The 26394-nt window shown below is 37.2% G+C and overlaps 1 protein-coding gene across 9 annotated transcripts in view; it reads right to left on the reverse strand.

Annotated features, from left to right (window-relative positions):
• LOC102237361 (nesprin-2-like) overlaps positions 1 to 26394 on the reverse strand; it is a 127349-nt gene that overhangs the window by 64781 nt on the left and 36174 nt on the right. For all 9 annotated transcript variants that reach the window (XM_023348193.1, XM_023348199.1, XM_023348194.1 and 6 more), the window contains 15 exons: positions 21055 to 21260; positions 19610 to 19717; positions 17752 to 18031; positions 16635 to 16807; positions 15416 to 15731; positions 14462 to 14626; positions 14094 to 14372; positions 13864 to 13991; positions 12903 to 13035; positions 12042 to 12188; positions 9567 to 10952; positions 5957 to 6127; positions 4130 to 4285; positions 3295 to 3533; positions 623 to 2639 (listed from right to left, as the gene is read on the reverse strand). In XM_023348193.1, coding sequence (XP_023203961.1) covers positions 623 to 2639; positions 3295 to 3533; positions 4130 to 4285; positions 5957 to 6127; positions 9567 to 10952; positions 12042 to 12188; positions 12903 to 13035; positions 13864 to 13991; positions 14094 to 14372; positions 14462 to 14626; positions 15416 to 15731; positions 16635 to 16807; positions 17752 to 18031; positions 19610 to 19717; positions 21055 to 21260 — 5904 coding nt within the window. The remainder of the gene's footprint in view (positions 1 to 622; positions 2640 to 3294; positions 3534 to 4129; positions 4286 to 5956; positions 6128 to 9566; positions 10953 to 12041; positions 12189 to 12902; positions 13036 to 13863; positions 13992 to 14093; positions 14373 to 14461; positions 14627 to 15415; positions 15732 to 16634; positions 16808 to 17751; positions 18032 to 19609; positions 19718 to 21054; positions 21261 to 26394) is intronic.

Here is a 26394-nt window from a genome sequence, read left to right on the forward strand (position 1 = left end):
ACTGTTGAGAATAAATAATTCTGTGTTTTCCTTCTATCTCTTTTAGCTAGTTGCAAAGCTAAAGCTAAAGGAAATGACATGTTAGGAAACACGATGACACTAGGGAACGCCCTCTTTAAGGCATAGCTTAGATAGAGGCTAACAAAGAGAATGGAAAACTTTTGCTTGATGCCATTTCGTCCTGCTAGCTCCTAAAGGTAGCATGAGAAATGGACCAGCTGTATTTTGGTATTAATAAATGGAATTCATGAATTCAACTCACTGACTCTTCTTCAACCTCATACATCAAGAACTTAGCAGGGAGAACGGATAAATTCTCCACAGTACATGATGTTGATTGACAGCACTAAGACCCGCCTCCTGGCTCGGACTGGTTGCTTTTGGTGCATTTTTTCAGATGGCAATAGTAGAATAGAATAGAATAGAAGTACTTTATTCATCCCAGCAGGAAAATTACTTCGCAGTTACAGCATAGAGACATTTACAGCTATTCTATCGTAGCTCAGGAAAGAGGTGGAGCAGATTGATCTTTTCACAGATTATCTGTCATGACATGGTGACAGTTTTATAAATAAAAAACATATTTGTTTTGTCTGCAGCTTTAAGGTATTGACCGCCTTACCATCCATGAGTGGGACTGTTGAATTACTGCGTCTCTGAGAGAATACAGCTCATTGTAGTCTTCCAGGCTAACGTTGTCTCTCTGTGCCAGACCTTCCAACACTCTCATCCCAGACTCTACATTTCTCCTGATGACCCAACACTGAATCACTGCATCATCTGTTGCTTTCTTATCAGGTTTGACGCGTCTGGTTTCCTCCAGCTGCCTGTTAGCTCTCTGCAACAGATCCATCAATGCCGGAAGCTCAAACTTGAACTGGAGACCTGGTAAAAGCTCGGCCTCCAGATTTTTGATTTGATCCGTGGCAGATTGCTCCCAGCAGATCAGCATTTCCACCATGTCATGAAGCTTCTTCTTCTCTGCCTTAAGCTCAGACGGCTCTAACTCAGGAGCGATCACCTCCAGCTGATCCGCTGTCTCTTGGCATTGGGTGTTGACCATCGCGAGTTCGACCAGCAGCGTTTGACTCAATCTGAACCTCTCAGCCGCGCTCACCGATTGGTTTTTAGCCTCCTGGAGTTGAGTTTTGGCGATCTCCATGGATTCCTCTATTTGTCCTCTGTGGTGAACATATCTCTTTTGCTCCACGGTGTTTATTCTGAGAGCTTTGCACTGATCTTGTAGTTCACCAATAGAGCAGAGCACAGAGTTTCTCTGGTCCTCCTGGCAATGCTGTAGCTCTTGAACTTCCCACTGATGCTCCATTAGCTTGTGCTCCAACTGTGTAATAACTAACAGCGTCTCTTTGGTGAAAGGAAACTTCTGCTTCTCCAGATCAGCAGATGTTTTCTCCAAGTTAGCCTGAATGGTAGCTAACTCCTCATTGGAAGATGTTCTCTCATGAATTAGCTCCTCTAATTCCCAGCAGGTGGCTTTCTCATGAGCTAGCAGTCCATCTAATTCTGCCGAAAGGCCTGAAAGCCTGTTGCCAAGGTAGCGGCTCTCAGTGGGACTCAGCTCAACGGCTAATTTTGTGCAACTTTCTGAAAGTGCGTCCACTAATCTGAGTTGGGTTTCCAGCTCCACTGCTGCTAATTGATGACTTTTTAGCTCCATTTCCAATTTACTGAGGTCAGCTTTGGAAACATTCTCAACGTTGATGCGAGTCTCTCTTTTCACGTACGTTTCTGCTACCCAGTCATCCAACCTACCAAACTCGCACATAACCTTCTCTCTTTCATCAAGACCCTTTTTCATGGCTTCAAGAACAAGACCCAACCTGTCAGCAACAGTTTCATACAGCTCTACAGTCTTTATTAACTCCTGATTTTCTATTTCAGTAGCTTTACTCTTTAGCTCTCCAACCTGCATTTTTATCTTGCTTCGTCTAGATAATGTTTCCATGTGAAATTTCCTCATTTCATCAATCTGAAGATGAGCCTGCTCAGGAAAAACAGACAACTTTTTCCCAGTAAAGACATGATTTTCTGCTTGTTTTGTCAAATTGATCAAGTCCTGTAGCTGCTTGTTGATTTTACTTGTAGATCCACTTCCACAGATTTCTGGCAAAGAGTTGAGCTTCTCTTTAGTGACATGGAGCAAACATTTCAGATCCTGAATCTTTTCTTCAATCGCAGCCTTTTCTTTTGGACCCAGAAAAAAGCAGATGAGGGCACCGGCCTGGGACTGTAAATGCAGGAGGAGCTGGTTGCACACTTTTAGCTCTGTGGTCAGACAAGCTAAGTCTAAACAACTTATGTTGTGAATTTCAGATTTTAAAAGAACTTCAAGTTTGGCTTTAAGCTCAGCAGCCTCTTTTAAAACAAGTTTCGACTGAGATGCAGAATTTGACGCCTGTTGATGTGCTCTTTTGATGCTTCCTTTAAGAAGCCTCCATTCCTCCTGGATATCACCAAGCTGAGCAACGAGAACACCTGAACTCTCCGCATCACTCAGGTGGACTGACAACTGGCTGCTTAGGCAGAGCAAATCTTCCAGCATTGACTTCTTCTGCTCCATGGTCTGCAGCAATGCATTCAGTTTTTCCTCTTGAAGGGAACTGCTTCCCAAAACACTTCTAAAAAAAGTAAAGACCAACACAAAATGATACTAGATTAACACATGAATTATAAAAGACATGATAAAATAATTTAAGGGTTACCTATTATGCTTCCTTGAACAGATTTATAAAATGTTCATTAAATTTTTTTTACACAAATTGAGATTTTATTCTGCTCAGATTCTGCCAATTTGAGTTACTTTCAGAATGAGCTGTTTTAGCGATCTGTCACTTTAAATCCAAATAAGCTGCTGATGGCCACGCCCCTTAATCAACGTTTACACTCACACAACAGATGTGCAATTATACAACTGCACATCTTTGAAAATCAGAAGTGGAGCCTCCTGCACAACCAACAAAAATGCAGCAAGTGGTTTCTTAATAGTAAGTCAACAACAAAACACTTGTCTTTTCCAGCAGCCATTGTACAGCACATACAGCATTAAAACCAGCTGAACAAACGTACTGGAACGCCACTTGGGTTGCTAAGTAACGTCGCAGTGTGACTTAAGTTTTTGAAAAGGTTCATTTTCCAGACAACAAAAACATCAACTTAATGCTAAAAACCATCTGTTTTTTTTAAGTGCTTTCGCTGGTTTTAGAAGCAGCAGAAATGCAAATTAAAGGGTAAAAAAACATGTAAAAAGTGAATTTTGCATAACAGGTCGCTTACAAGCTCATCTTATCCTTCTCCACTGCTACGACCTCAAGGAAAGCTTTGGTGGTGTTCTTCTGCAGGTGATACTGCTTGACCAGATCCAGCTGAGCTGCTTTGACCTGAACGGTGGCAGAGGCATCCAGCAGGGCTGAGCTCCATTCTCCCTCCGCTCTTTCTGAAGCCTTTGGGTCTGAAACCGTTGTCACGTTGCTTTTAATGGAAGCCACTTGCTCCTGCACGGATCGCCTGTACTCCTAAAAGAAGCACAATGAAAGGGAAAGAATAGCTCAAGATTAGTTTGGCAAAAGCTAAACCAAAAGTGCTTCAGTAAGAAAAACATCAGCTTTTCAACATTAGATGTTGCAGTCATAAAAATTTAATGAATTAGATCAGGGGTGTCAAGCTCATGTTCATTTTGGGCCAAATCAAAAATCAGAATAATCTGCCAGAATGTACTGATGAAACCCATTAAACTGTTAAAATGTTAACAACTGTTTGTTTCAGCATTCAATAAGTGTTTCTTAAAATTAAATAATATTAAACATATTTTCACACTGGTCAGTCCATCCAGGATTTTGATTGTTTTTGTGTTTTTCTGCAATTAAAATCACAGATTTTGTGGCACTAATTTAGAAATATTTGTAAGGAATTTTTCAGAATATTTGCGCTTATGTGACTTTTTGTTAATCACCCTATTAATCACTTGACATCAAGTCACTGAAACCCAATGTTTTTGATCAATTTTGAGAAAAATCAGTTCTTAAACATTTTTTTTTACAGGAAAAAAAAAGTTTTGACAAAGGAGACTAATGTAAAATGTGAGGGAATAATTCTTAAGTGCTTCACATACCTGTGCTTCCTCCTGCTGTTTAGCCATAGCTGCAGCATTGAGGCGTGCAGGTTGATATCGGCAAGCAAGAACACGCTGAACTGTCCGTGCTAACCGAATGTCTGCATCACCAGGTGAGGACGTCAGGTACCAACTCAGGTCCATATGAGGCATTTTCTAAGAAGAAAATAAAAAATGAACCTAAAAGTGCACATAAAATCCATTTCCAGTCCTTCTGATAACCTTGGAGCAACACAGTCAACAGAGAAAGTAAAGTGCTATTAATATGATTTCATGATAAAGAAAGAGCAGATGATGGTAATTTTCCATATTGCCATATTACAGCTATAAATCTTAAATTATATTTGGATTTGATGTTATAGTCTCAAACAAAGTATTATAAAAATAAGGGAAATGTGCCTAGATTTCACATTTTTTACAAATTAAAGTAATAAACTAAAAGTCTGCATTTGGATTCAACCTCCAGCCCTCTGATCCTCCTAAAGAAAACTCAGTGAAGCAATTTGCCTTTGGAAGCCACATAATTACAGAGTGCATGTTGTAATACTGGGTGTAATTTATTCCCAGTTGTTGTGTGAATGCCTCAGAGGTTTGTTAGACAACAGTAGTGAATAAATGAAGACCAAGAAACACAGCAGACAGGTCAAATATAAAATTATGGCAAAGTTTATGAAGCAACTCTTGAACATTTCATGGAATAAAGTTTCATAAATCATCTGAAACAACTGCAAGGAACAACGGAAAGCCTACTAAGACATGGCTGAGTCAAAATTTACACCATAAATCACTTAAAAATCTGTTACAAAGCTTAAAAAAGTGATTTTTACAAATTCTCTCCATCCAATTTGACTAAACTTGTTTTGGGAAGAAGAACGGGCATAACCCAAAAACTGCAGCTGTGCACTGCAAAAATACAAAATCTTGCCAAATATCTTGGTCTAGTTTCTAGTGCAAATATCTTAAAATAAACTTGAAATGAGACCAAAGTAACTTAAAAGTAACTTTTTAGCCAAATATAGCAGTTTGTTTTAAGTAAATAATTCCTTAATATTGTTGAAAAAGTTAATTTTTCATTGGCAGATTATTTAACTTATAAAAAGACACTTTCTCATGTGCTTTTTTATCAATAATAAGGAATTATTTACTTAAAACAACACTGAAACGTTATTTTTAAGTTAGTCTGTCTCATTTCAAGTGTACAAAGATATTTCCACTAGAAACTTGACCAAAAATACTTGGTAAGATTTTGTGTTTTTGCAGTGTAAGTGCAGATGAATAAAAATTCACACCACACTTTTGAGATTTTTATGTATAAAAATAGTTTTCCACTTCAGTTGTGAACTAATTTGTGCTGATCTTTTTCGCAAAAGAAGCACAAAGTTTTATGTGATGTGCAAATTGTTCACTTTTACACATAAATAAGTCAAGAAACATTATGAATATCGATATCAAATATCAACGATCTCGAACAATCATACAAAATGTCATTATTCTAACATAACTGCTCTTTTATCTTGATCTACGTAAAGTGTAATTAGACTAAAGACTCAACAGGAAACGACTCTCTCATAAATCCTTCCTGTTAGGCAGCATCATGGGAATACACAAACATCAATCAACTCTTTTCTTCTCACTCTGACATCAGAAATGATTTAACCTTTCATTTGGAAACAGAAACTTGAACTTGTTTCAAAAAGTGTTTTATTTTGCAACAAAACTGACAGATTATGTATTAAATGTGCACAAAAGTATAGGAGATAATATTTGTGACTTAGTTTAGAACAGAAGCTGTGTTCAGATTTTGCATTAAAACCAGTTAAAACTCACCTGTAAAATGTTACTTTGCTCCACCGACGCCTGAATCGCTGATAAACTGTCCTGCAAGGCGGAGCTGTACTTGTAGCTTCCCGGTGATCCACCTGTCAACACTTCAGCGCCGGGGCCGCATGCTGAGCCCGGCGGGATCCGCTCCGACTCCATGACTGTTTGGCTTTGAAGCTACACAGAAAGAAGCCAGGAGTGGCGTCACATTTTAGCCTTTCCCCATGTTTGTCCACAGATAATAACAGTGCTTCCTGTTCTTTTTTTTCCCGCCTCTGCCGGTGCAAATATCAGGTTGTCAGTGGCTCAGCCAGTCAGTGCAGTTAACACAAGAATGCGCCCGAGTGAGTGATGAAGAGAAGGAAGCCCTGGGGGTGAAGGATTCCCCGTCTGCTCACATAAAACAACGCTGACTCTGTTTTTTTACAGTGTGGCCAAACTGGACTGAAACCAAAAACGTTAGCAGCTTACAAAAGAAGGGAGTCGCCTTGCTAAACATCAGGGGAAAGACGAAGGTGTGTATTGTGGCTGTTTTCTATGCGGTGAAAGAATGGAAACACGCAAAATGATTTGTAACAAGGAAATGGAAAAATGGAGAAGACACTTAGAAAAACTGTATTTTTAATACTGATATGGCTAAGAAAACTAAAAGAGGGATATTTTTATTGAATTTATGTATCTGATTTATAGATTTTGATAAAAGTTTTAAAAAATATAGCAATTCAAAAATGGTTATAGTCAACTAATGATCAAAATACAACTGTTAAATGAGCTTCAGTTAAAGCACAGGTGTCAAACTCTAGGTCCGGGGACCAAATCCAGCCCACCATAGCTTTTTATGTGGCCCTGTAGAAACGTCTATACTCCCAAAGTACATCAGTCAGTCTCTTTGGTTGTTTCGTGATTCCACAATTGCTGAAATTCATGCGAAATAACCAGATTGTCACACTTTTTTTGCGCTAATGTATAATTGTGAATTCATTGCAAATTTTCTGCAAAAATGTTCAAAAACTAAAGTGGTAGTAGTTTTTACTTCTACTCCACTGCTTCCTTATTTAATGTTAATTTTAGTCTGTGATCCATATGGTAAGTACATAAAAAGTCACAATTACCATCTTACACAATGTGGCGCAAAATATCTTTCAAATGTTTCTAAATATTCAGATTTTAGCTGCAAAATATCAGAAAAACAATCAAAATCCTGGAGGAATTGATCAGTTTGAAAAAATTCAATATTTAAATCTAAGAAGAATTCATCAAATTCAACTATTTATTAATATTTTAACTGCTTGTTAATGTGTTTTATCAATACATTCTGATACAATCTACCCCTTAAGAACATTTATGATGTTTATATGGCCCAAAAAGAAAGTCTGACACAAAACAAAATCGGTTTTGTCTTGTGCAGAAGCAGAAGTTTATTTATTTTATTGTTGTTTCGATTTCCTACAAGAGTACCACATTTCTGCTCCTGTCACTTTAAGAGCTCCAAACCCGGCCTGCTCTGATTGGTCAGCTGGTCAATTCAAAATGTGAAAGACAACAAGCCCATTCTTTCATGCTCTTCTGCACCTTTGCATGTTGGCTATCTGTGAAAAAGTACACACAAGCCGAACTTTCCTGGCTGAACGGTTAACACTATAAACAGAAACCAGATGCTAACCAAGATAACGAACGATGGTGTAATGACAAATATTCTTATTGACAAATTCCTAAAGAAATATTCAGGCATCCAGAAACAACCGTAAGAAGTGAAAGGAAGTGAAAGGAAGTGAAAGCTGCTTTGGCACCAACCTCAAATTGTTCAGGATTTTGCTCAAATTTAGCTGCTTTTTGGTGGATGGCTAATGCTTTAAAGTCAACTTTGGCAGATGGGAGGCATTCAAACGATAAATGATAAGGTAAGAAAAAATAAAAATAAAAAAAATACATAAATGCAAATCTGTTCTTGTAAAAGCAGCATACAGTTTAGCATAAAATTACAGCTTTAAAATGTCATTTTTATGTCTTGTTGTCTCTCACACTTGACTGCAAGACATGTTTGTAAATGTCAACCTTACTTTATAAAAAAATTTTCAAGAATTGAGAACAGTTTGTTGTCTTGATCTGCATGTAGTTATCCATAAGGAAAAAATAAATTTATTCTTCAGAAGAGTACTTAACCTGATTGCCTTTATATTTAGGATTCTGAGCCCGCGGGAGCGAGCGAACGACCAATGCAAGTCACGGCCCTGAAACTCCAGGTTCAGTACTCACACCACAGCTCAGATGCAAATATTCAGCCACATCCATCTGTAGGTGGCGATATAGCTTCAACTTATAACTCCAAACTTAGAAATCACATTAACAAAACTGATGTGGCAAAGTTTCTTAGAAAGATTCTCCAGCAGATGAGCCACTGTGCAAAAGTTGCTTGTCCGGAATATTTGCCACAAAAACTGGATTAACCAAAACCAATCTCACCCCCTAGAATCAACTCTGAGAAAATAAAACCTGGCACCATATACACTAAGGAAGAAACAAAAAAATTATGATGGTGGATTTATTTATTTTTTGCCCAATTACAAAGTAATAAAAGCTAATTACACATTGCTACACACATAGCTGCAAAATGAAATTACCCATAATTTTAAAACCGTAACAATAATCCACAATTTCCTTCATGCCGCCAATTAGAAACACAATATTGACCATATCTAGCAAGTTTTTTTCAACGTCCACCTGTAGGTGGAGCTGTAAAATTGCAAAATTTGTTACGCAAAAATCGCAGCTTGGATTTTTGCCAAACTTTTTATGGAAGTAACATTGGATGGAGCTGTCTATGGACAGATTTTAGCGTTTATTCTGAAATGGGAGCCAAAAGGATTGTCTATATCTGATATAAATGGGTCTAATGGGATTTGTCTGTCCACCAAATCAATCAAACAGCTGCAGCTGATCCAGATGCTGCTGCTGGCGTTCTGACTAAAACCAGGAAGATAGAGCACATAACACCAGTTTTAAAGTCCCTCCACTGGCTCCCTGTAGCTCAGAGAATAGACTTTAAAATCCTGTTGTTAGTTTATAAATCACTGAACGGCTTAGCACCACAATACATTAAAGATCTGCTGTTGTTGTATCAACCTTCCAGACCTCTCAGGTTCTGGTTCTGCTCTGCATCCCCAGAACCAGAACCAAACGAGGAGAAGCAGCTTTCAGCATCTATGCACCACAAATCTGGAACAAACTTCCAGAAAACTGTAAAACAGCTGAAACACTGACTTCTTTTAAATCTGGACTAAAAACCCACCTGGTTAGGATTGTATTTGAAATGTAATTAATTATGAATTTAATGATGGAATTGACTTAATGTAATGTTTTGATTGTTGATTCTGTGTTGCATGACTTTGTGTTTCTGTGTTTGATATGATGTAAAGCACTTGAAATGCCTTGCTGCTGAAATGTGCTATACAAATAAAATTTGATTGATGGACTGATTGATAATGTAGTGAATAGAAAGTCTTAATCATTGTTTATCCAGGTATTCATGTTATTTTTATTCCATTTATTCCTACTTAAAAAGGAAAAGAAGTGAAAAAACTTTTAAAATGTGCTAACAAATAAACCATTAGCTCACCTTTCCCAGTGGCAACAGCATTTCTTTCAGTGCTCCATTTTGTTTCCATTTCTTTCCTTCACATAGCAGTGAGGTGCCATCTTGTCCCGTGGGTGTTGCACAGAGTTTCCCGTCTGTACATTCAGAGTCGTTAGCTCCTCCTCGCGCCGCCCCCTCACCTGCTCCACCTCTGCTCATTGCACTGTCGGTAGCTGTCAGTTGTTTGTCAGCTGCATCAATTTGTTTTTCGGTTTCGTTTTCATCTCGATTTGGCACCAAATCCTCTGCAGAGCTCAGGGCAGGCGGCACAGTTTTTCCCAAGGACTGACAGGCAGTCACCCAAGATGTGCTGACTGGGAATTTTTCACCTGTTTCAACGCCAAACTCACATTTGGAGTCAGATTTAGACAGAGTTAGAGCTTCATCATTCTTTACTGCATGGGTTGGTTGAGTCTCTTTGTTTTCTGACTGCCTGCTTGAACCTTTTTGTTCTGCAGGTTTTCCGTCTAACTCAGGGTTGAGTCTTGGTTTCTTCTCAAGAAATCCTGCATTTGAACTTGTTTTACAGTGTTGATCTCCTACATATCCACTTTGCTGGATGTCAAACGACTGCAGCTCCAAAACTACAGTGAACACTTTATCTTGGCTTCCACTGACTTGCCCATTATGCTCATCTTGTTCTTTTGCACCTGCATTAAAAGTCTCTGATTTGCAGGTTTTTAAGAGTGTTTGGTCCGACTCTGACTGGGCTGAATCTGTGGAAAATCTAGTTGCTTTTTCTGTGATTTCAATCAGCTCTTTTTCCCTTTTTTCATTCTCCATGTCTGGTTCAACTGTACATACTTTTGTTGAGACAGAGTGTTCTTTTAAGGCATCAAGACTCTCTGAATGGATCGGCAGAGGACAGGACACATTGTTGATCTCAGGAATGGCTGCTTCAGTCGATTCCTTGGGGGACGAGATGATCGGTAATTTGACTTTGTTGATTTTGTCTGAATAAGACGGTTCTAAAACTAAGGCTTCTTCAGTGTTCAGTGAGGCGGATATGATTGTTCCTGTAATATTTTCAGAAACTATCATGTCCGCTGACTCAACAGCAATCTGATGGTTAATTTCTCCTGAAGCAGATGGAGGCTCCTTTGACCCGAAAACATCTGGACTTTCTGAACACAGGGCTGGAATATTGTCTAAAACAGCTGTTGTACAAATAACAGGGATATTTTCTTGATTCGGTTTAGTGGCATCAGTTTCATTCTTCAATACTCCTGGTTGAAAAGTGAGCAGTTTGGTTGGGATGTGTAACGTTTCCCGGCCATCTTGGTGTCTGTCTGAGTTGGGATCACAAACATCTCCGGCTGTTTTTTCTTCATTACCTCCGTTTGGCAATTCTGTTTGCATTTGATTAACCTGTTAAACCCCCCCAAAAAACAAACATATTAATAAATAGCAATGTGTGGATTTGAGATGTACGTCCATAAATTAAATAAAATTTAAATTGTTTTCACATTAATCACTCCCTCCAGGATTTCATGATTGATTCTGTGATGTTCTTTGCAATCAAATTCACAAATATATAAATATTTGTAAAAACTCTTCTTGAGTTAATCATTAGTATTGTTGTTTCTAAATGAATATGAACTTGTTTTTGTTTTTTTTGCATTATTTGAGCTCTGAAATCACTGCATCTTTTTTTCTTATTTTGACCATTTCTCATTTTCTGCAAATAAATACCAAATTTTTGCGTGTAAATTCAGAGACATGTTGTCAGTAGTTCATAGAATAAAAGAACAATGTTCATTTCACTCAAACATAGACCTATAAAAAGTAAAATAAAAGAAACTGATCATTTTAAGTTGTCTCCAATTTTTCCCAGAGCTGTATAAATACAGTATATATTTAGACAGAAAGATTTAGATTTTTAGTAAAAATTAGCCACATTTTATTTGTTCTTATGGTGTCTCTTATATACGTATATATATTTATTCTAGTTTTTAAAAATGTATTTATTTTATTATTTAGCTATAAAAAGTAAAATCAGAGAAACTGATCATTGTAAGTGGTCTCTTAATTTTTTCCAGCGCTGTTTAAATATTTGTAAGAAATTTTGCGATATATGTGCTTATAAATTACCTTTCACTCGCCGTATCAATCACAGACATCAAAGCGGTGTAGTAGATGTAGGAAATACTGCCACCAGCAGGTGGGAGTTAGTAATATTTTTGAACATTTTTGTGGAGATTTTGCAATAAACTCACAAATATACATTAGCATAAAACAATTTATTGATTTTGCATGGATTTCGTGGAATAGTGACCAAGTGATGTAATTTGGCAATATGCTGAGACAAAATGGTTTGATTTGATTGATGAAATGATATTTAAGCACACAACTGTTATTCTGAAGGTCCATTAAAAGCTAATGTGAGCCATATTTGGCCCCCGGGCCATAAGTTTGACACTTGTAACTTAATTCTTCTTGAACTAAGAATATTCTCACCAGGCCTCGACTTTCCATCAAAACCTCTGAAGCGCTTTTCACCAGCGTTTTCGTCATTTCTTCACCCAGACAATTTACCAGAATGTTCTGCTGGGAAAGAACGTCGTAAAGTTTGTTTTGTAGCTTTAAACCTTCATCCAGAACCGCCTATGAGAGAGCAAACAATAGCTTTAGTTACATTTATATTTGTTTTTTTTATAATTATGAAAACATCACTATCACTAAGAAGCTGATTGAAATACGGCCTTTTACCGTCCAGATAGAATGAGCTGCATCCTGTTTTTTATTTTTAACAAGAACAACGAAGAGGGGAAAGGTCTCAACGCTTGTATTATCATTCAGAGGATGGATCCATCTGTGGCATTTTAAAGCTCAATGAATAAAAGAATAATAAAAAAAACTCATGAGAAAAATCTGTTCTGCTTGGCCTGAAAAGCACAAAGGGAAAAGTAATTTTCCTGTCATTAACACAAAGTGCAGCCGAAAAAAGCACTGGAGGCTGAAGCCACTCTGACTTACAGAAGCTCAGAGAGCTGAGTCACAACTTTAATTTACATGTTTTGAAGAGAAAGTTTCAATTTGAACATTTTTGGCAAAAAAAGGACTTTGAAACAACCCTTAATGATCAAAAACTTTAAATTTTCGGATATTTCTAACATTACAGCTTCATGTTACATTATAAAGTTGACTTAACTTAAATCTTTGCTTATGTATCAAAACAGAACAACAATAAATGTTGGCGATAACATAGCAGCAACATATTACTTTGGGAGCATTTGTTCTTAACTTTTGCGGTTGAATTTAAATCTCAACCTGATCCACGTTTAATGGAAAACATTAATGGAAACGTTTGTGAGTTACCTGACTGGATGATGATGACGTCTGAACTTTTGCTGCTTGGATCCACAGCTGCAGATCTCTGATGACGCCTCTCACTGTCTCACCCGTTACTTCTACGCATTCTTCCTTTTTCTGGTTAAAAACTGACCTCAGGCTAGATTTAGGGCACAAAAAAGGAGAGAATTCAGTTTTTTAGTCAAAATGTTTTACAAAAACTAATGGGAAGTGAATTTTTATGAAATTAGGACAGTTTTTCTCTTCTTTCTGTTACAGAAACTTCTATATCCATGAACTGTGTGACTCTCTACGAGTATGAGGGTCACACTAGTAAAACATTAAAATTAAGATGATAATAATAATAATAATAATAATAATAATAATAATAATAATAATAATAATAATAATAATAATAATAATAGTATAATGAGAATTAGGTCGTATGAGAATAAAGTCACAATATAACAAGAAAAACTTGTCACAATATTACGTGAATAAAGTTGAAATAATATGAGAATAAAGTCAGGATATTTTGAAAATAGTCGATATAATAATATTAAAGTAATGATTTTATTCTCATACAACTTTTTCTAGTAATATTATGACTTTATTCTCATAATTTTACAACTTTAATCTCATAATTCTATGACTTTAATCTCATAATTTTAGAAATTATTCTCATAATTTTATGACTTTAATCTCATAATTTATTATTTTATATTCTTTGATACTCCAAATACTACACTGACAAAGCTATAAAACAGATCAGTCTGTTTTATGTAATTTTATTACATTTTCAAAAATTCAGTAATTTATTTGAATTTACCAATATATTAATATATTTTAAATAAACATATTTATTTACAGAAATAAATAATAAAACAAGAAAAACATTGTTTTCTCCATTTCTTCTGCTAAATCAGCTTTCTGTCACAGTTACAGTCCCATCTGCCTTTATTTGCTGTCATAAACTGAGACGATGTACCTGAGGAGTTCTTTCCAAACAGCACTGACAGTAAAAATGGCTTCTGCAGGAAGCACTTCCTGTGTTTCCCTCGTCCTCTGCAGGGCATTAACTCTGATATCCAGCTGTGTCAGTTTTTTGTCCCACCCCTGAGAAGCACAAATGTTTGTTTTATTGAAAGCATGCATGCAGTTTTTGACATGTGTTTATGTGGGGATGTAGTGACACTTCACAGTATTCTTTAATGTTACCTGTACTGAACGCCACTGCTGTGTCAGCTGGAAGACATCTGGCAACACAGACAGCTCCTCCACATTTTTGGCGAGATCTCTTAGATCTGCCTGTAAAAGGGAGGCTTCTTCCTGCAGAGGGATTGCACGCTCTATCGCCCTCTTGTGGTTGTGGAGGTTACTGATTTGCTCTGAAAGGCTGGCTTGGGCTTCTGCTGTGCAGCTGGCTGTGAGGGAATCCCTGAGCGTTACAAGCACTAAAAGCTCCTTTTCAATTTCTGCTACTTGTTTCAGCAAAGCCTGGGAAGCGGATGGAGAAAAAGAGAAATGTGAAACATGATATAGGTGGAAACAGAATATGCAGAGTCAGCTCTCTTTAAGGGTTTTACCTCTAGAGATGCTGCGTCAGAGGTCAGCCCACCGGAGCTTTCTGTTCGGGTCTGGCAAGCCGTCATCCTCTGTTGAAGGGTTGTCAAGTGATGGTGGCAGGCCTGCAGCAGCTGGCCGAACTGTTCCTCATTACTCAGACCTTTCTGCAGGTGGGCGTACAAACCCTGCGGACATTTCAGGCAGACCAAGCAACTCAAACTCTGAGAGCCCTGTACTCAAGTAAGAGTAGCACTACTTCAGCATATTTTAAAAACTGGCCTTCCAGGAAATTACTACTAAGAATTTGGTAAGAAGGACAAGCAATCAATCATTTATTATTTAAACAATTACATCATCAGACAGAGTATGTAAAAATAAAAACAATTCACCTAGAGCTGGACGATATGGCTGAGAAACATATCACCATCTAAATGTTTCACATCAGTCAATATTGATAATTCATGTTAGTTTTTAGATCTAAATATATAAGATTTAAAACGGAAAATGTATAAGATTTCCAGTTTTATCCAGTTTTCTCTCCACGTTGTTGTTTTTTATTTTTAAGACGTTATACGTAACGGTGGCGGAACTATAAACTGCTGCTGTGCCAGTTACGCAACAGGTTGTTGCTAGGTAACCAAAGAGTGGGTGAGTTGCTAGGTAACCAAAGAGCGAGCTAGCCAGAGGGCTACTTGAAACTAGACCAAAAATACTCACTAAGAGTTTGTGTTTTTGTAGTGTAGGGTTCACAATCCCCAACTTAAAGACCATAGCTTTAATTTATTTTTATTTTATTAATGAATGTATTATTCATTTAGCTCTTTACTTGTTTGATTTTGGATATGTGGTCTTTTGTCTTTGCATTCTTAAATGAGGTTTTACAGAAAAAAGTTACAAATCAAATTAGAGATTTATCAATCTCTAATGCATTTTAACATGAACTCAACTGGCAGTCACTATAAAAATCATTTTACCTTCACTTCTGCCATAAGTGCTGACCAACGGGTTTCTAACTCATCCCAAGAGGAATCTTTCCAGATGGCGTTCCTGGTTTTCTCAGCCAGCTCCATCCTCTTCTCATCCAGACTGATTAAGGTTAATTTCAGGGATTCAGATTCAACCTGCAGCTGCCGGGCGAGAAAGCAGGCCTGCACTCGCTCAGCTGAGCCCGGCCAGGGGAATAAAGATGGAAGTTGCTCCGCTTGGTGCTTCAGCTCTTCCACTCTGCAGGAAGCCTCCTGCCTGCTGGTCAGGTAGGCGGAGGAGAGCTCCAGATCATCTTCCAGTACCCTAAAAGAACATCGTAAAAGCTCCTTAATAAATAGATCAACAAAGAAAGTCAGAATCGGCCCAATGCAATGCGAGTTCAACGGTCGTTTAGGATCACCACACCACCAGGGGGCCCCCAAGAGCACCAAGCTACCGTAATAAAATAAATGTATATCTATTTAAAGTAACAGAAGCTGCGTTTACATTACGAATGTGCACAATACTTTGTCAATAAACTGAAAACGTAAAGATTTTGCAAACTGCTGTGTTTCCATAAAAAAAGCTATTAAAATCACACATGAATAAGTTTGTTCGCACACTAAAATACGCTAATTTCCTTACTCAACCTAGAATAAAAGTTTTGTATCAAAATACGTGAGTTTTTTTTTTTAATTGCTGTGTTTCCAGTAAGCAAATTTATTTTCATAATTCCAAATTACGCAATTAAATGGTCAATGGAAATGCAGCAATTGAATAATACAAACTACATGTGGAAAAATTATTTCTATATTATTTTATTATAGTTGTTAAAACAATAATAGGTTAATCTCTTCCTGCTGTATCAAACTTGTTAACATGTTTACTGTACATTTAGTGCTTATCAGTTGATGTTCCCTTCAAATAATTAAAATATTAGGGAACACCTAAATATTACTCTACAGTTAAAAATCCAAATTTCTCTTTAGATTGCTACTAAAAAGTTCAAATAAACAGCCATAATTAGATGTAACCTAATTGCAAATTATGCTAATATGACAGCAGGTTAAACACAAGAAGGAAAAATAATCCAGTGTTGACATGTTGGTATGGGTGCCCCAAATGAAAATCTGCCCAGGGCCTCAAAAAGCCCTGGGCGGGCCCTGGAGAAGGTTTTAAAACTGTGACAATCTGAGTTTTTGAAGAGATATTTTTGGCTCTAGTCACCTGAAATAAGGCTGAACCAATTCCAAAAGGTTCTTCCAGTTTTGTTGTGTTTTCTGGATCTTCAGCTGAACGTCTCGTTTCAGCTCCGGAGACAATCTTTGGCTCAGACTCTCTCCAGTAACTCTGAGCTGCTGCAGACGCGTTTCCGCTCCAGTTGTAGCTTTTAACACAGCCTGAAACAAAAACAAAATGTTTCATTGAATCACAGACGTTTCCAAACTCAGGCGTAATCTGTTTATTTAGATTCCTGTGTCTGCTCTGTTAAAAACATTAACTGGTGATTCCAGTTTGTTCGGTTTATACGTCACTGCAACATGACTTCTGCACAACATGCTTAGAACAAGCTGGACAAACTTTAGACAAATGGAGAAAATCTGTCAATGATTTGCTAAATTATTCATACTTCTTTAATTTCTTCATATTCACATGACAGACCAACTCAAAATAGATGCAATTATGAAGTGGAAAAGATACAATCTGCATTTTAACATTTTTAAGAGTAAAAATCTGAAAAGTGTGGTGTGCATTTGTATCTAGCACCACTTTTCACTGCTATTAGAAATGTCTTTTAGGGTACATCACCACCAGCATATCTAGAGAAATAGCTTAAGCACAGAGTTTTATTTACATTTAGGGCTAGACTTTGACTAGACCATTCTATCAAGAATGTGTTGTGATCTAGACGCTCTGGTGTACCCTCAATCCAATCTTGAGTCTTTTGCAGCTTTCCTGTTGCTAACAAAAAGTAGCATTCCCACAGTATGATGCTACCACCACCACATTTTACAGAAGTGGTGGGAAGGACTTTGACATTGCACCGTTCAAGCTGCATAACAGACATTTTTAAAAACACATAGTTTAAATGTTTATTTGGCATCAAAAGGTGGAATTTTAATTTGAGGTTCACAAAGTGACAAATATTTTATCATCAGTTATAATTACCTTTGTATAATTAAAGGCTGAATTGTGGAAAACTAATAATAAAATGGTTTGGAAGTTAATTTTGTGCTGGTTTAGGTTGTTTAAAGATCTTTAAATTACACACAAATAAGTCATTTTGTTCATTTTTGCTAAATATTTCAAGAATATTTGTTTAGAATATGAATTATGTTCCTACCTGAGCATGACAAAGTCTTTGCTCTGCTGAAGTTTCAATTTCTCCACCGTCACTCTGTCTCAGACCATCAAACCATGACTGAATGGATTCAACCAAACCCTGAAATGCTTCTGAATCGTTACTCGGCATGGGCGTCGCCTCCTCTGAAACGCCTCCTAGGTTTGTGCAGAAGTTGTGACATCGCTGCAGCAGATCGCAGCTCTGCTGCAGCAGCACACACTGCTGCAGGTTACTGCTTCTAAAAGACGATACGAGCTCAGCAATGCACTCTGTCCTCCCTCTGCAAAACACAGAAAAAACTAATCATTAACTACAAACAAGTCAGTTAGACTCTTATATCACATGTGTCAAACTCGAGGCGCATGGGCCAAATTCGGCCCACCATAGCTTGCTGTGTGGCCCTCTAAGTTGTAAGCTAAACATTAAATGTGCTTAAATATTATGTTATCAGTCAAATCAATGTCGTTTTTCTCTGTTTAATGGCAAAATATATCAATAAGTTCCTCCAGTTTCTTGAGAATTATCGTGGAAATTCACGCAAAATCAACAAATTGAGCTAAAAACTGGGAATTCATTGCATATTTTTCTCAAAAATTGTCAAAAGTTTGACAAAAAATTTTTTGTATTTCTTACTTGTATTAAACAGCTGATTGATGTCAGATTATAGTCCATGATCTTTACAGCGAGTAATAAAAAGTCGCATTTACGTCATAAATAAGCAGAAATATTTCCAAATTAGTACCACAAACACTTTGATTTTTATTGCAAAAATCACAAAATAATTGTAAAATCCTGGAGGGACTGAAAAGATGGTCCATATTATTTTATTTTAAGGATTTATGGATATTTTTACAGTTAGTGAACAAGTGTTATCAATACATTCTGGCATAATCAAGAGCAGGGGTGGGCACTCCTGGTCCTCGAGGGCCGGTGTCCTGCAACTCTTAGATGTCTCCCTGGTCCAACACACCTGAATCCAACAGCTGAATCTCCTCCTAAGTGCAGTCAAGTTCTCCAGAGTCCTGTTAACGACCTCATTATTTGACTCAGGTGTGTTGAAGTAGAGATGCATCTAAAAGTTGCAGGACACCGGCCCTCGAGGACCAGGAGTGCCCACCCCTGATCAAGAGCATTGGTGATCTGGATTTGGCCCAAAACCAAAATGAGTTTGACACCGCTGGTTTATATGATTAATGAGAAAAATGGTGACGCTTTGTCAAGCTGGATGTTCTTTACAGTGAATAAAAAACATGAGACAAACAAAATCTATTCATAGATTAATAACAATTTATCAACAAAACATAGCTTAATGTTTAATGGAAGTCCAGGTTTTCCAAACACTATGAACATATCTGGTCGTCTAAAACAAATATTTGATCAGATCAAGAATCCAGAGAAACCCCTAATAGTTTAGAAATTATGGACTATTTACTCTTATTCTTCTTAAACATGAGGAACCAAAATGTAGGATTATACTTTTACCTTTTTGTCTCTTGTTTTTTTGTATTTCCTTCTATTTCATGTAAAGCACTTTGAACTGCCTTGTTGCTTAAAATCTGCTACATAAATAAAATTACCTTACCTACATATTTACTATAAAGAGTAAAATAAAAAACAGGGTATGTAGTAAAGCAAACATATACAGTAAATATGTATTTAAGGTGGTACAAATTTGATCCAAAGGCCATATTTGTTTAAATAAAACATGTTAAATAAATAATGCTTTTGTAATTTTTATAAAAGTTCTGCAGTAGACTGCAGTTCTGTCAGTTATATGGTGTATTTAAAGAAAACAAACAAATACACTTTACTTACTCTGCTGTAATAACTCATTATTACATTTTTTTTAGCAGTTTACCTTTGCTGAAGTGCTTCTTCTTGCAGAAAACTCAGATTCTTCATCTTCAGTGCATCTTCCTCAGCTGCACAAAGCCACTTCTCCAGTTGCTCTTTCTCCGTTTGGAGCCTGCAAAGGCCACAGGCTTTAATGCACAAACTGCACAGTATACAATAGATTAAAGATTACAATGAGAGAAACTTTCCCACATAGAGTGTTGGGTCTATTTTGGTTCTCAACCTGCAAGAAATCGACCAAAAACACAAGTTACTCTTCTTCAGAAGAGGGAAGAGAATCCAGACACTGTCTGGGATCAACTTCGCTGGCTCTCAGTCCTCAATTGTCTTTTATTGAAACAGAATATGACCTAATCACATGAACATTGTAGCTCTAAACAGTCTGTTATGCATTTCTTTAAGTCTGCCTGTGACTATTGACATGGCATTGTTTCCTGTATCTCTGATAAAACAGGAAGGGTGTGTAAACGTTTTCTACCTCCAAACAAACATCCAAAGAACAGTTAATAATGTACCACAGAAAGAAAAGGAGCCTAGTAAAAAACACAAAAGAATAATAATAATATGAAAACATAACCTTTCAGATAAAGTCATAATTTAAATGAACTTAGATAATAATTTTCCCAACATGGAGCAGGACCTACTGCTAAATTAAAACAAGCTAAACTTGCCGCAGCTCTGGTTTTATCTCCAGTTTAACCCGTTTTCCTGCCTGACTCTTATTTCCACAGCCTGTGAGTAAAAGGTTTGAATCTGAACTTCAAGATTGGGTTAATCATGATTAAGCAATTACTGAAATCGTCGTCAAGTAATTTAGTAATTGTTTAATCATTAATTGGAGTAGACAGACTCAATTAATGATTAATGAACAACATACATTTTATATTTAATATAAAAAAAAACGTTTGTCTCTAAATATGTTCTACCCCTAATTTAGCTTCTCCTGGTTCAAGCTAAGTATGTTTTGCTTTTGAGGTTTTTAATCGGTTAATCCAAAAAATAATCAACAGACCAGTTCAACGCTGTAGTAATGCCGAGTCAAGCAGAAAAGTCAAAGTTTTTCATATGTTGATGTTAGAAGTATTTTTTGCAGATGCATTCTTTGCTACAAATGATCAAGCATTCACTGAATGGATGCTATGTAGTTGCATTTTAGGCAATAAAATGTTATTCTTTCTTTTTTTTTTTAAGTATTTGTTTATTTCTATCTTTTAATGCATTTTTAAGGCTTGAATAAAAATATGCAGAATGTGTCAATTTTCTATACGATAAATCGATAACTAAATTAACTGAACAAATTCAGATAAAATCAACATAATATCAATGTTACAGCTTTGTTTTAATGTGAGATTGTCCCGACACATGTATACATGCTAATTCATTGAGAAGAACTAAACAAAACCATTTAAATTACTACAGAACGTGATCTGAATGACAATGTGAGGTTACCTGTCCAGGTGGTGGACATTCCTCTCGGTCTGTTCCTCCACCTCGGAGAAAAGCAGATGTGTGTTTCTGAGCTTCTCCTCCAGCTCAATCCCTCTGACAGACAGACTCTGGAGGTTGTCAGGGCCGGCGATGGAGGCCAGAACCTGCACATCCTCCAGTAAACTCTGCGCTCGTTCATCTTCGGTGTGGAGCCGCCGACATAATTCCTGTAGACCAGAGGTGTCAAACTCATTTTGGGCCAAATCCAGATCATGAATGCTCTTAAAGGGCCGGTTGTGCCAGAATGTATTGATAAAACCTGTTCACACACTGTTAAAATATCAATAAGTCCTTAAAATTAAAATATAATATTGAGCATCTTTTCAGTCCCTCCAGGATTTTGTGATTTTTTTGTAATATTTCCAATAAAAATCTAAGTGTGTGCGGTACTAATTTGGAAACATATGAGCTTATTTATGACGGTAAATGTGACTTTTTATAACTCGCTGTACAGGTTATGGACTATAATCTGACATCAATTAGAGCTGAGGCAGCTGTTTAGTACATGCAAAAAAATTTATTTTTGAGAAAAATCTGCAATAAACTCCCAATTATGTATTAGCCCAAAAAAGTGCAGAGATGTGTTTATTTTGTGTGAATTTCCACAATAATTCTCAAGAAACTGGAGGGACTGATTGATATAATTTGGCAGTAAACAGATAAAAACTGCATTGATTTGATTGATAACATAATATTTAAGCTCACTTAGTGTTTAGTCTAGAATCTAGAGGACCACAGAAAAAGCTACAGCGGGCCAGATTTGGCCCACGGGCCTCGAGTTTGACACATGTGGTGTAGAGGAAGATGTTACTGTTATAAATGAGCATTTTAAAAACACTGAAATAGCAAGTTTGAGCAAAGCTTAACATGAATCTCCAGTTAAAACTTCCTTGAGAAAGAAAATAAGAAATTAAATAGTGATCTCATATTTTTTTAACACAAATTCCACCATAAATAAGCAACTTGTGACCAAACGGAGGACGCAGGATACCGAAAAACGAACAAATTTGTGAAGGAGTTTTTGTTTAACAAGTTAAAACATAATTATAAACTTAATTACTGTTTTTTTTCAGCAGACATTGTACAGCGCACACAGAGGTAAAACCAGTTGACCAAACATGCTAGGGCTCAGCATGTTTGGCTCAGCTTGGGTTGCTAGGTGACGGGCTGGGCTTCACTGGGGTTGCTAGGTGACGGGCTGGGCTTCACTGGGGGTTGCTAGGTGACGGGCTGGGCTTCACTGGGGTTGCTAGGTGACGGGCTGGACTTCACTGGGGTTGCTAGGTGACGGGCTGGGCTTCACTGGGGTTGCTAGGTGACGGGCTGGACTTCACTGGGGTTGCTAGGTCAGGGGCAGTTCCTGTCGATTCTTTTGTTGTTACATTTCAAATGTTTTTAAAACAGCTGATTTCCCAAACACTAAAAAAAAAACCATTGGGAACTTCCGGGTCAACGCTGCAACAAGATGGCCGCATAAAAACAGGCTCCTCCGTGACGGTAATTAAACTTTTCCCCCTCGCTTAATTCAGATAATTATCAAAACGACAGGCTAAATCACTTAAAGGGGGAAAATGCCGAAAACTAACAAGACCGAAAAGAAAACGACTAAAACACAAGAAAATGACGAACAGTCGGGAGATGCTAGTGGAGATGAAGCTAATGCTACCACGAGGAAGGCTAGCCTTGACTCACAGCAATACGCGTTGCTGGAGGGTATCAAGACGCTTTCAAAAGAACTAAAAGAGTTTAAAAACGAAATGAAGCACGACATAGAAAAACTCAAAGAAGATGTAAAAGCCACAATGAAGGAAGATCTCAGCAGATTCAGGGAGGAAATGATGTGCGAGCTGCAGAACCAGAAGGGCAGTATCACCGAGATACAGACCCGAGTGGCTGACCTGGAAGCTGCGTGCTTCGAAATGAAAAATGAGCTGCTTGAGACATTAGAAAGGAACAAAGCTATGAACGACAAACTTGTGGATCTGGAGAGTCGAAGCCGGAGAAATAATCTTCGTATCTATGGAGTTCCGGAAGGCAAAGAAGGTAGATCGGTCTCAGAGTTTGTCACCGATTTGCTAAATAAACAGCTGAAGTTACCAGATGGAAGTGAACTCCAGATACAGCGGGCACACCGAGCTTTGGTACCCAGACCGCCTCCTAACAAAGCCCCGAGATCTATAATTGTGAATTTCTTGCAATTCAATACTAAAGAAATTATTCTAAAGAAAGCGTGGGAGCAGAAAATGGAGATGGAAGGCAAACGTCTTTATTTTGATAACGATTATGCTTCGGATGTCATAGAAAGACGCAAAGCGTACGGCCCATTAAAGGCAGCTTTGAAACAGAAAGGTATCAGATTCCAGACGCCGTACACAAAGATGAGAATCTTCTGGGACTCTGGAGTGCGGACCTATGAGAACGCGGACGAAACGGCATCGGATATGATCAAGAGAGGCTTCGGCTTGACCTGGGTTCCAAAAGAAAACAAGATAAGATTGGCCAAGGAGAGGCTCGACTCACTGTTGCCATGGAAACGGATTATCAACACCGATGCAGGTCAACGCGCGAGGGAGAAGCTTACCGAGTTCAGACGTGAAGACCAGTGACTGAACATTGAACCATAGGTTCGCATTATTATAAGAGCTTCTGTTACCAAAGTTATCTGTTATAGGTCTTTGTTAGATATTTAACCAAATACCGAATGGAGTAAATGTTGCAGAGTTTACCAAATGTTGGACTTATCTAGTATAAGTAGACCTCAGGCTACTACTAGAGAGGGCCCCCACCTTAGGGTGGTGTTTTGCCTTCCTCCCACCAGCAGGGACCTGGAGGGATGTCCTTACACATCTCTACCTTTGGAAGTTTCTGTTCTATTTGTTCATCTATGTTTTAATAGCTCGTTTAGTTATTTGTTGGGGGTTCTTTTTCTGATATCAAAGGGTGACCTTTCTAAACTAAATAATGGTTGATAGTATCAAGATTGTTTCGTTGAATGTGAACGGTATGAACAATCCTATAAAACGCAAAAAAATTTTAACTAAAATGCGAAAAGAGAATGCGCAGGTAATTTATTTACAGGAAACACACCTGTCTAAATCAGAACATGAAAAACTGAGGGGCTTTGGCTACTCAAATACATTTTATAGCTCATTCAGACTTGGAAACAAAAGAGGAGTTTCAATTTTAATTCATGACTCAGTAAAATTTGACTGCAGCCATGATCTATCAGATAAAGAAGGGAGATATGTGATAGTGAAGGGGACTCTTGAAAACGTAAAGGTAACACTGGTCAATGTCTACAACCCCCCAAACACCAATATTCAATTTCTTAATAATCTCCTCAATAAAATAATTATGGAAACAGAGGGAATGCTGATCTTGGGAGGAGATTTCAATATGATATTGAACACGAAGCTTGATACAACAAATGATAAAAAACAACAAAATTTAACTACAAAAAAATTTAAACTGGCACTTGAAGAATTTGGGTTTGTTGATGTCTGGAGGGAATTAAACCCTAAAACAAAGGATTATACCCACTATTCTGCGCCCAATAAAAGTTATTCCAGAATTGACTACCTTTTCATGAATAAATCTGACATATATAAAGTAAAGGAATGTAAAATAGAAGAAACAAGTATATCTGATCATTCTTCCCTAACATTAAAACTTAACTTACTTTCCAGTAAACGCAAAACAACTTGGCGATTAAATGTAGGCTTGCTGAACCACAAAACATTCAAAACTGAAATTTCTAATGATATCAAAACCTACATAGAGGAGAATGACGATGGTCAGGTTAACCCGGTAATACTGTGGGACGCACTTAAGGCAGTATTAAGAGGAAAACTGATTTCAAAAACTGTGGCTCTTAAAAAATCCAGAATGGAAGCCTATGAAAAAGAAAGAGTTAAATTAATAGATCTAGAAAAACAACATAAATCAACCCAAAATCCCAATCTGCTTATTAAAATAAAAGATGTAAGAAACAACATTGATAAAATGCTTACATATGAAATTGAAAAGAAATCAAAATTTATTAGACAATCATACCATGAAGTCGGGCCTAAAGGAAAAAAACTGCTGGCAAAGAAACTGAAAAAGCAGCAGTCGGATAGGAATATCTATAAATTAAAAGATGGTGAAACAAATCAAATGACACACGACCCTGTAATTATTGAGGACATGTTTAGGACGTACTATCAAAGATTATACAGTCAACCTCCGTCCGCTGACGATGGACAGATAGAAACCTTCCTGGATTTACTGGACTTGCCCTCAATTGGAGAAACCCAGAATAAACTTCTCACTTCTCCCATAACAAGAATAGAAATACAAAAAGCAATTAATAGGTTAAAAAACGGTAAAACACCAGGTAGTGATGGATTGCCATCCGAGTGGTACAAATCCTTTAGTGAAGATCTCCTACCATTACTAGAAAAATCATTTAACTATACTCTGGAACATGCAGTGCTTCCTCCATCTTGGAGAGAAGCAATTATAACAGTTATTCCAAAAAAAAAGGTGAGTGAGACATGCTCTGATTATAGACCAATATCTATTCTAAACATGGATTATAAAATTTATACCTCAATATTAGCAAAACGATTTGAACAATTCATTGGAGATATCATTGATGAGGACCAAACAGGATTCATTAAAGGTCGCCAAACACGGGATAATATCAGGAGGGCACTTCACATTATAGACCATATTCAAAGTAAAAAAATAAGAGCTATTTTAATCAGTCTCGATGCAGAGAAAGCTTTCGACAGCGTAAGCTGGAACTTCTTATATAAAGCACTTGGAAAATTTGGTTTTAATGAAAAGGCCGTACAGTGTGTGAGGACCTTATATAAATCACCAGTGGCCAGAATCAAGATTAACGGAAACCTAACTGATAATATAAAACTGGAACGTTCTACACGTCAGGGGTGCTGTTTATCACCAACACTGTTTGCAATTTATATTGAACCACTGGCACAACACCTAAGACAACATAATGATCTCAAAGGCATTGATATACATAATGAATTTCACACAATAGGTTTGTTCGCGGATGACGTAATTTGTTATCCATCAAACCCTGAAAATTCCCTGCCCTGTCTAATCAAACAGTTGGAGATATTTGGCTTCTACTCAGGATATAAATTAAATTTGAAAAAGACACAGGTTTTAACATTCGGCTACACACCATCAGAAACGATTCGTAGACAATATAAATTAAATTGGAATGCTACTATAATGACATATCTAGGAATACAGCTAACAAAAAATATGGATGACCTATATAAAGCAAAT

This window comes from Xiphophorus maculatus, chromosome 15 (genome assembly GCF_002775205.1).
Source record: "Xiphophorus maculatus strain JP 163 A chromosome 15, X_maculatus-5.0-male, whole genome shotgun sequence".
Lineage (NCBI taxonomy): Eukaryota > Metazoa > Chordata > Actinopteri > Cyprinodontiformes > Poeciliidae > Xiphophorus > Xiphophorus maculatus.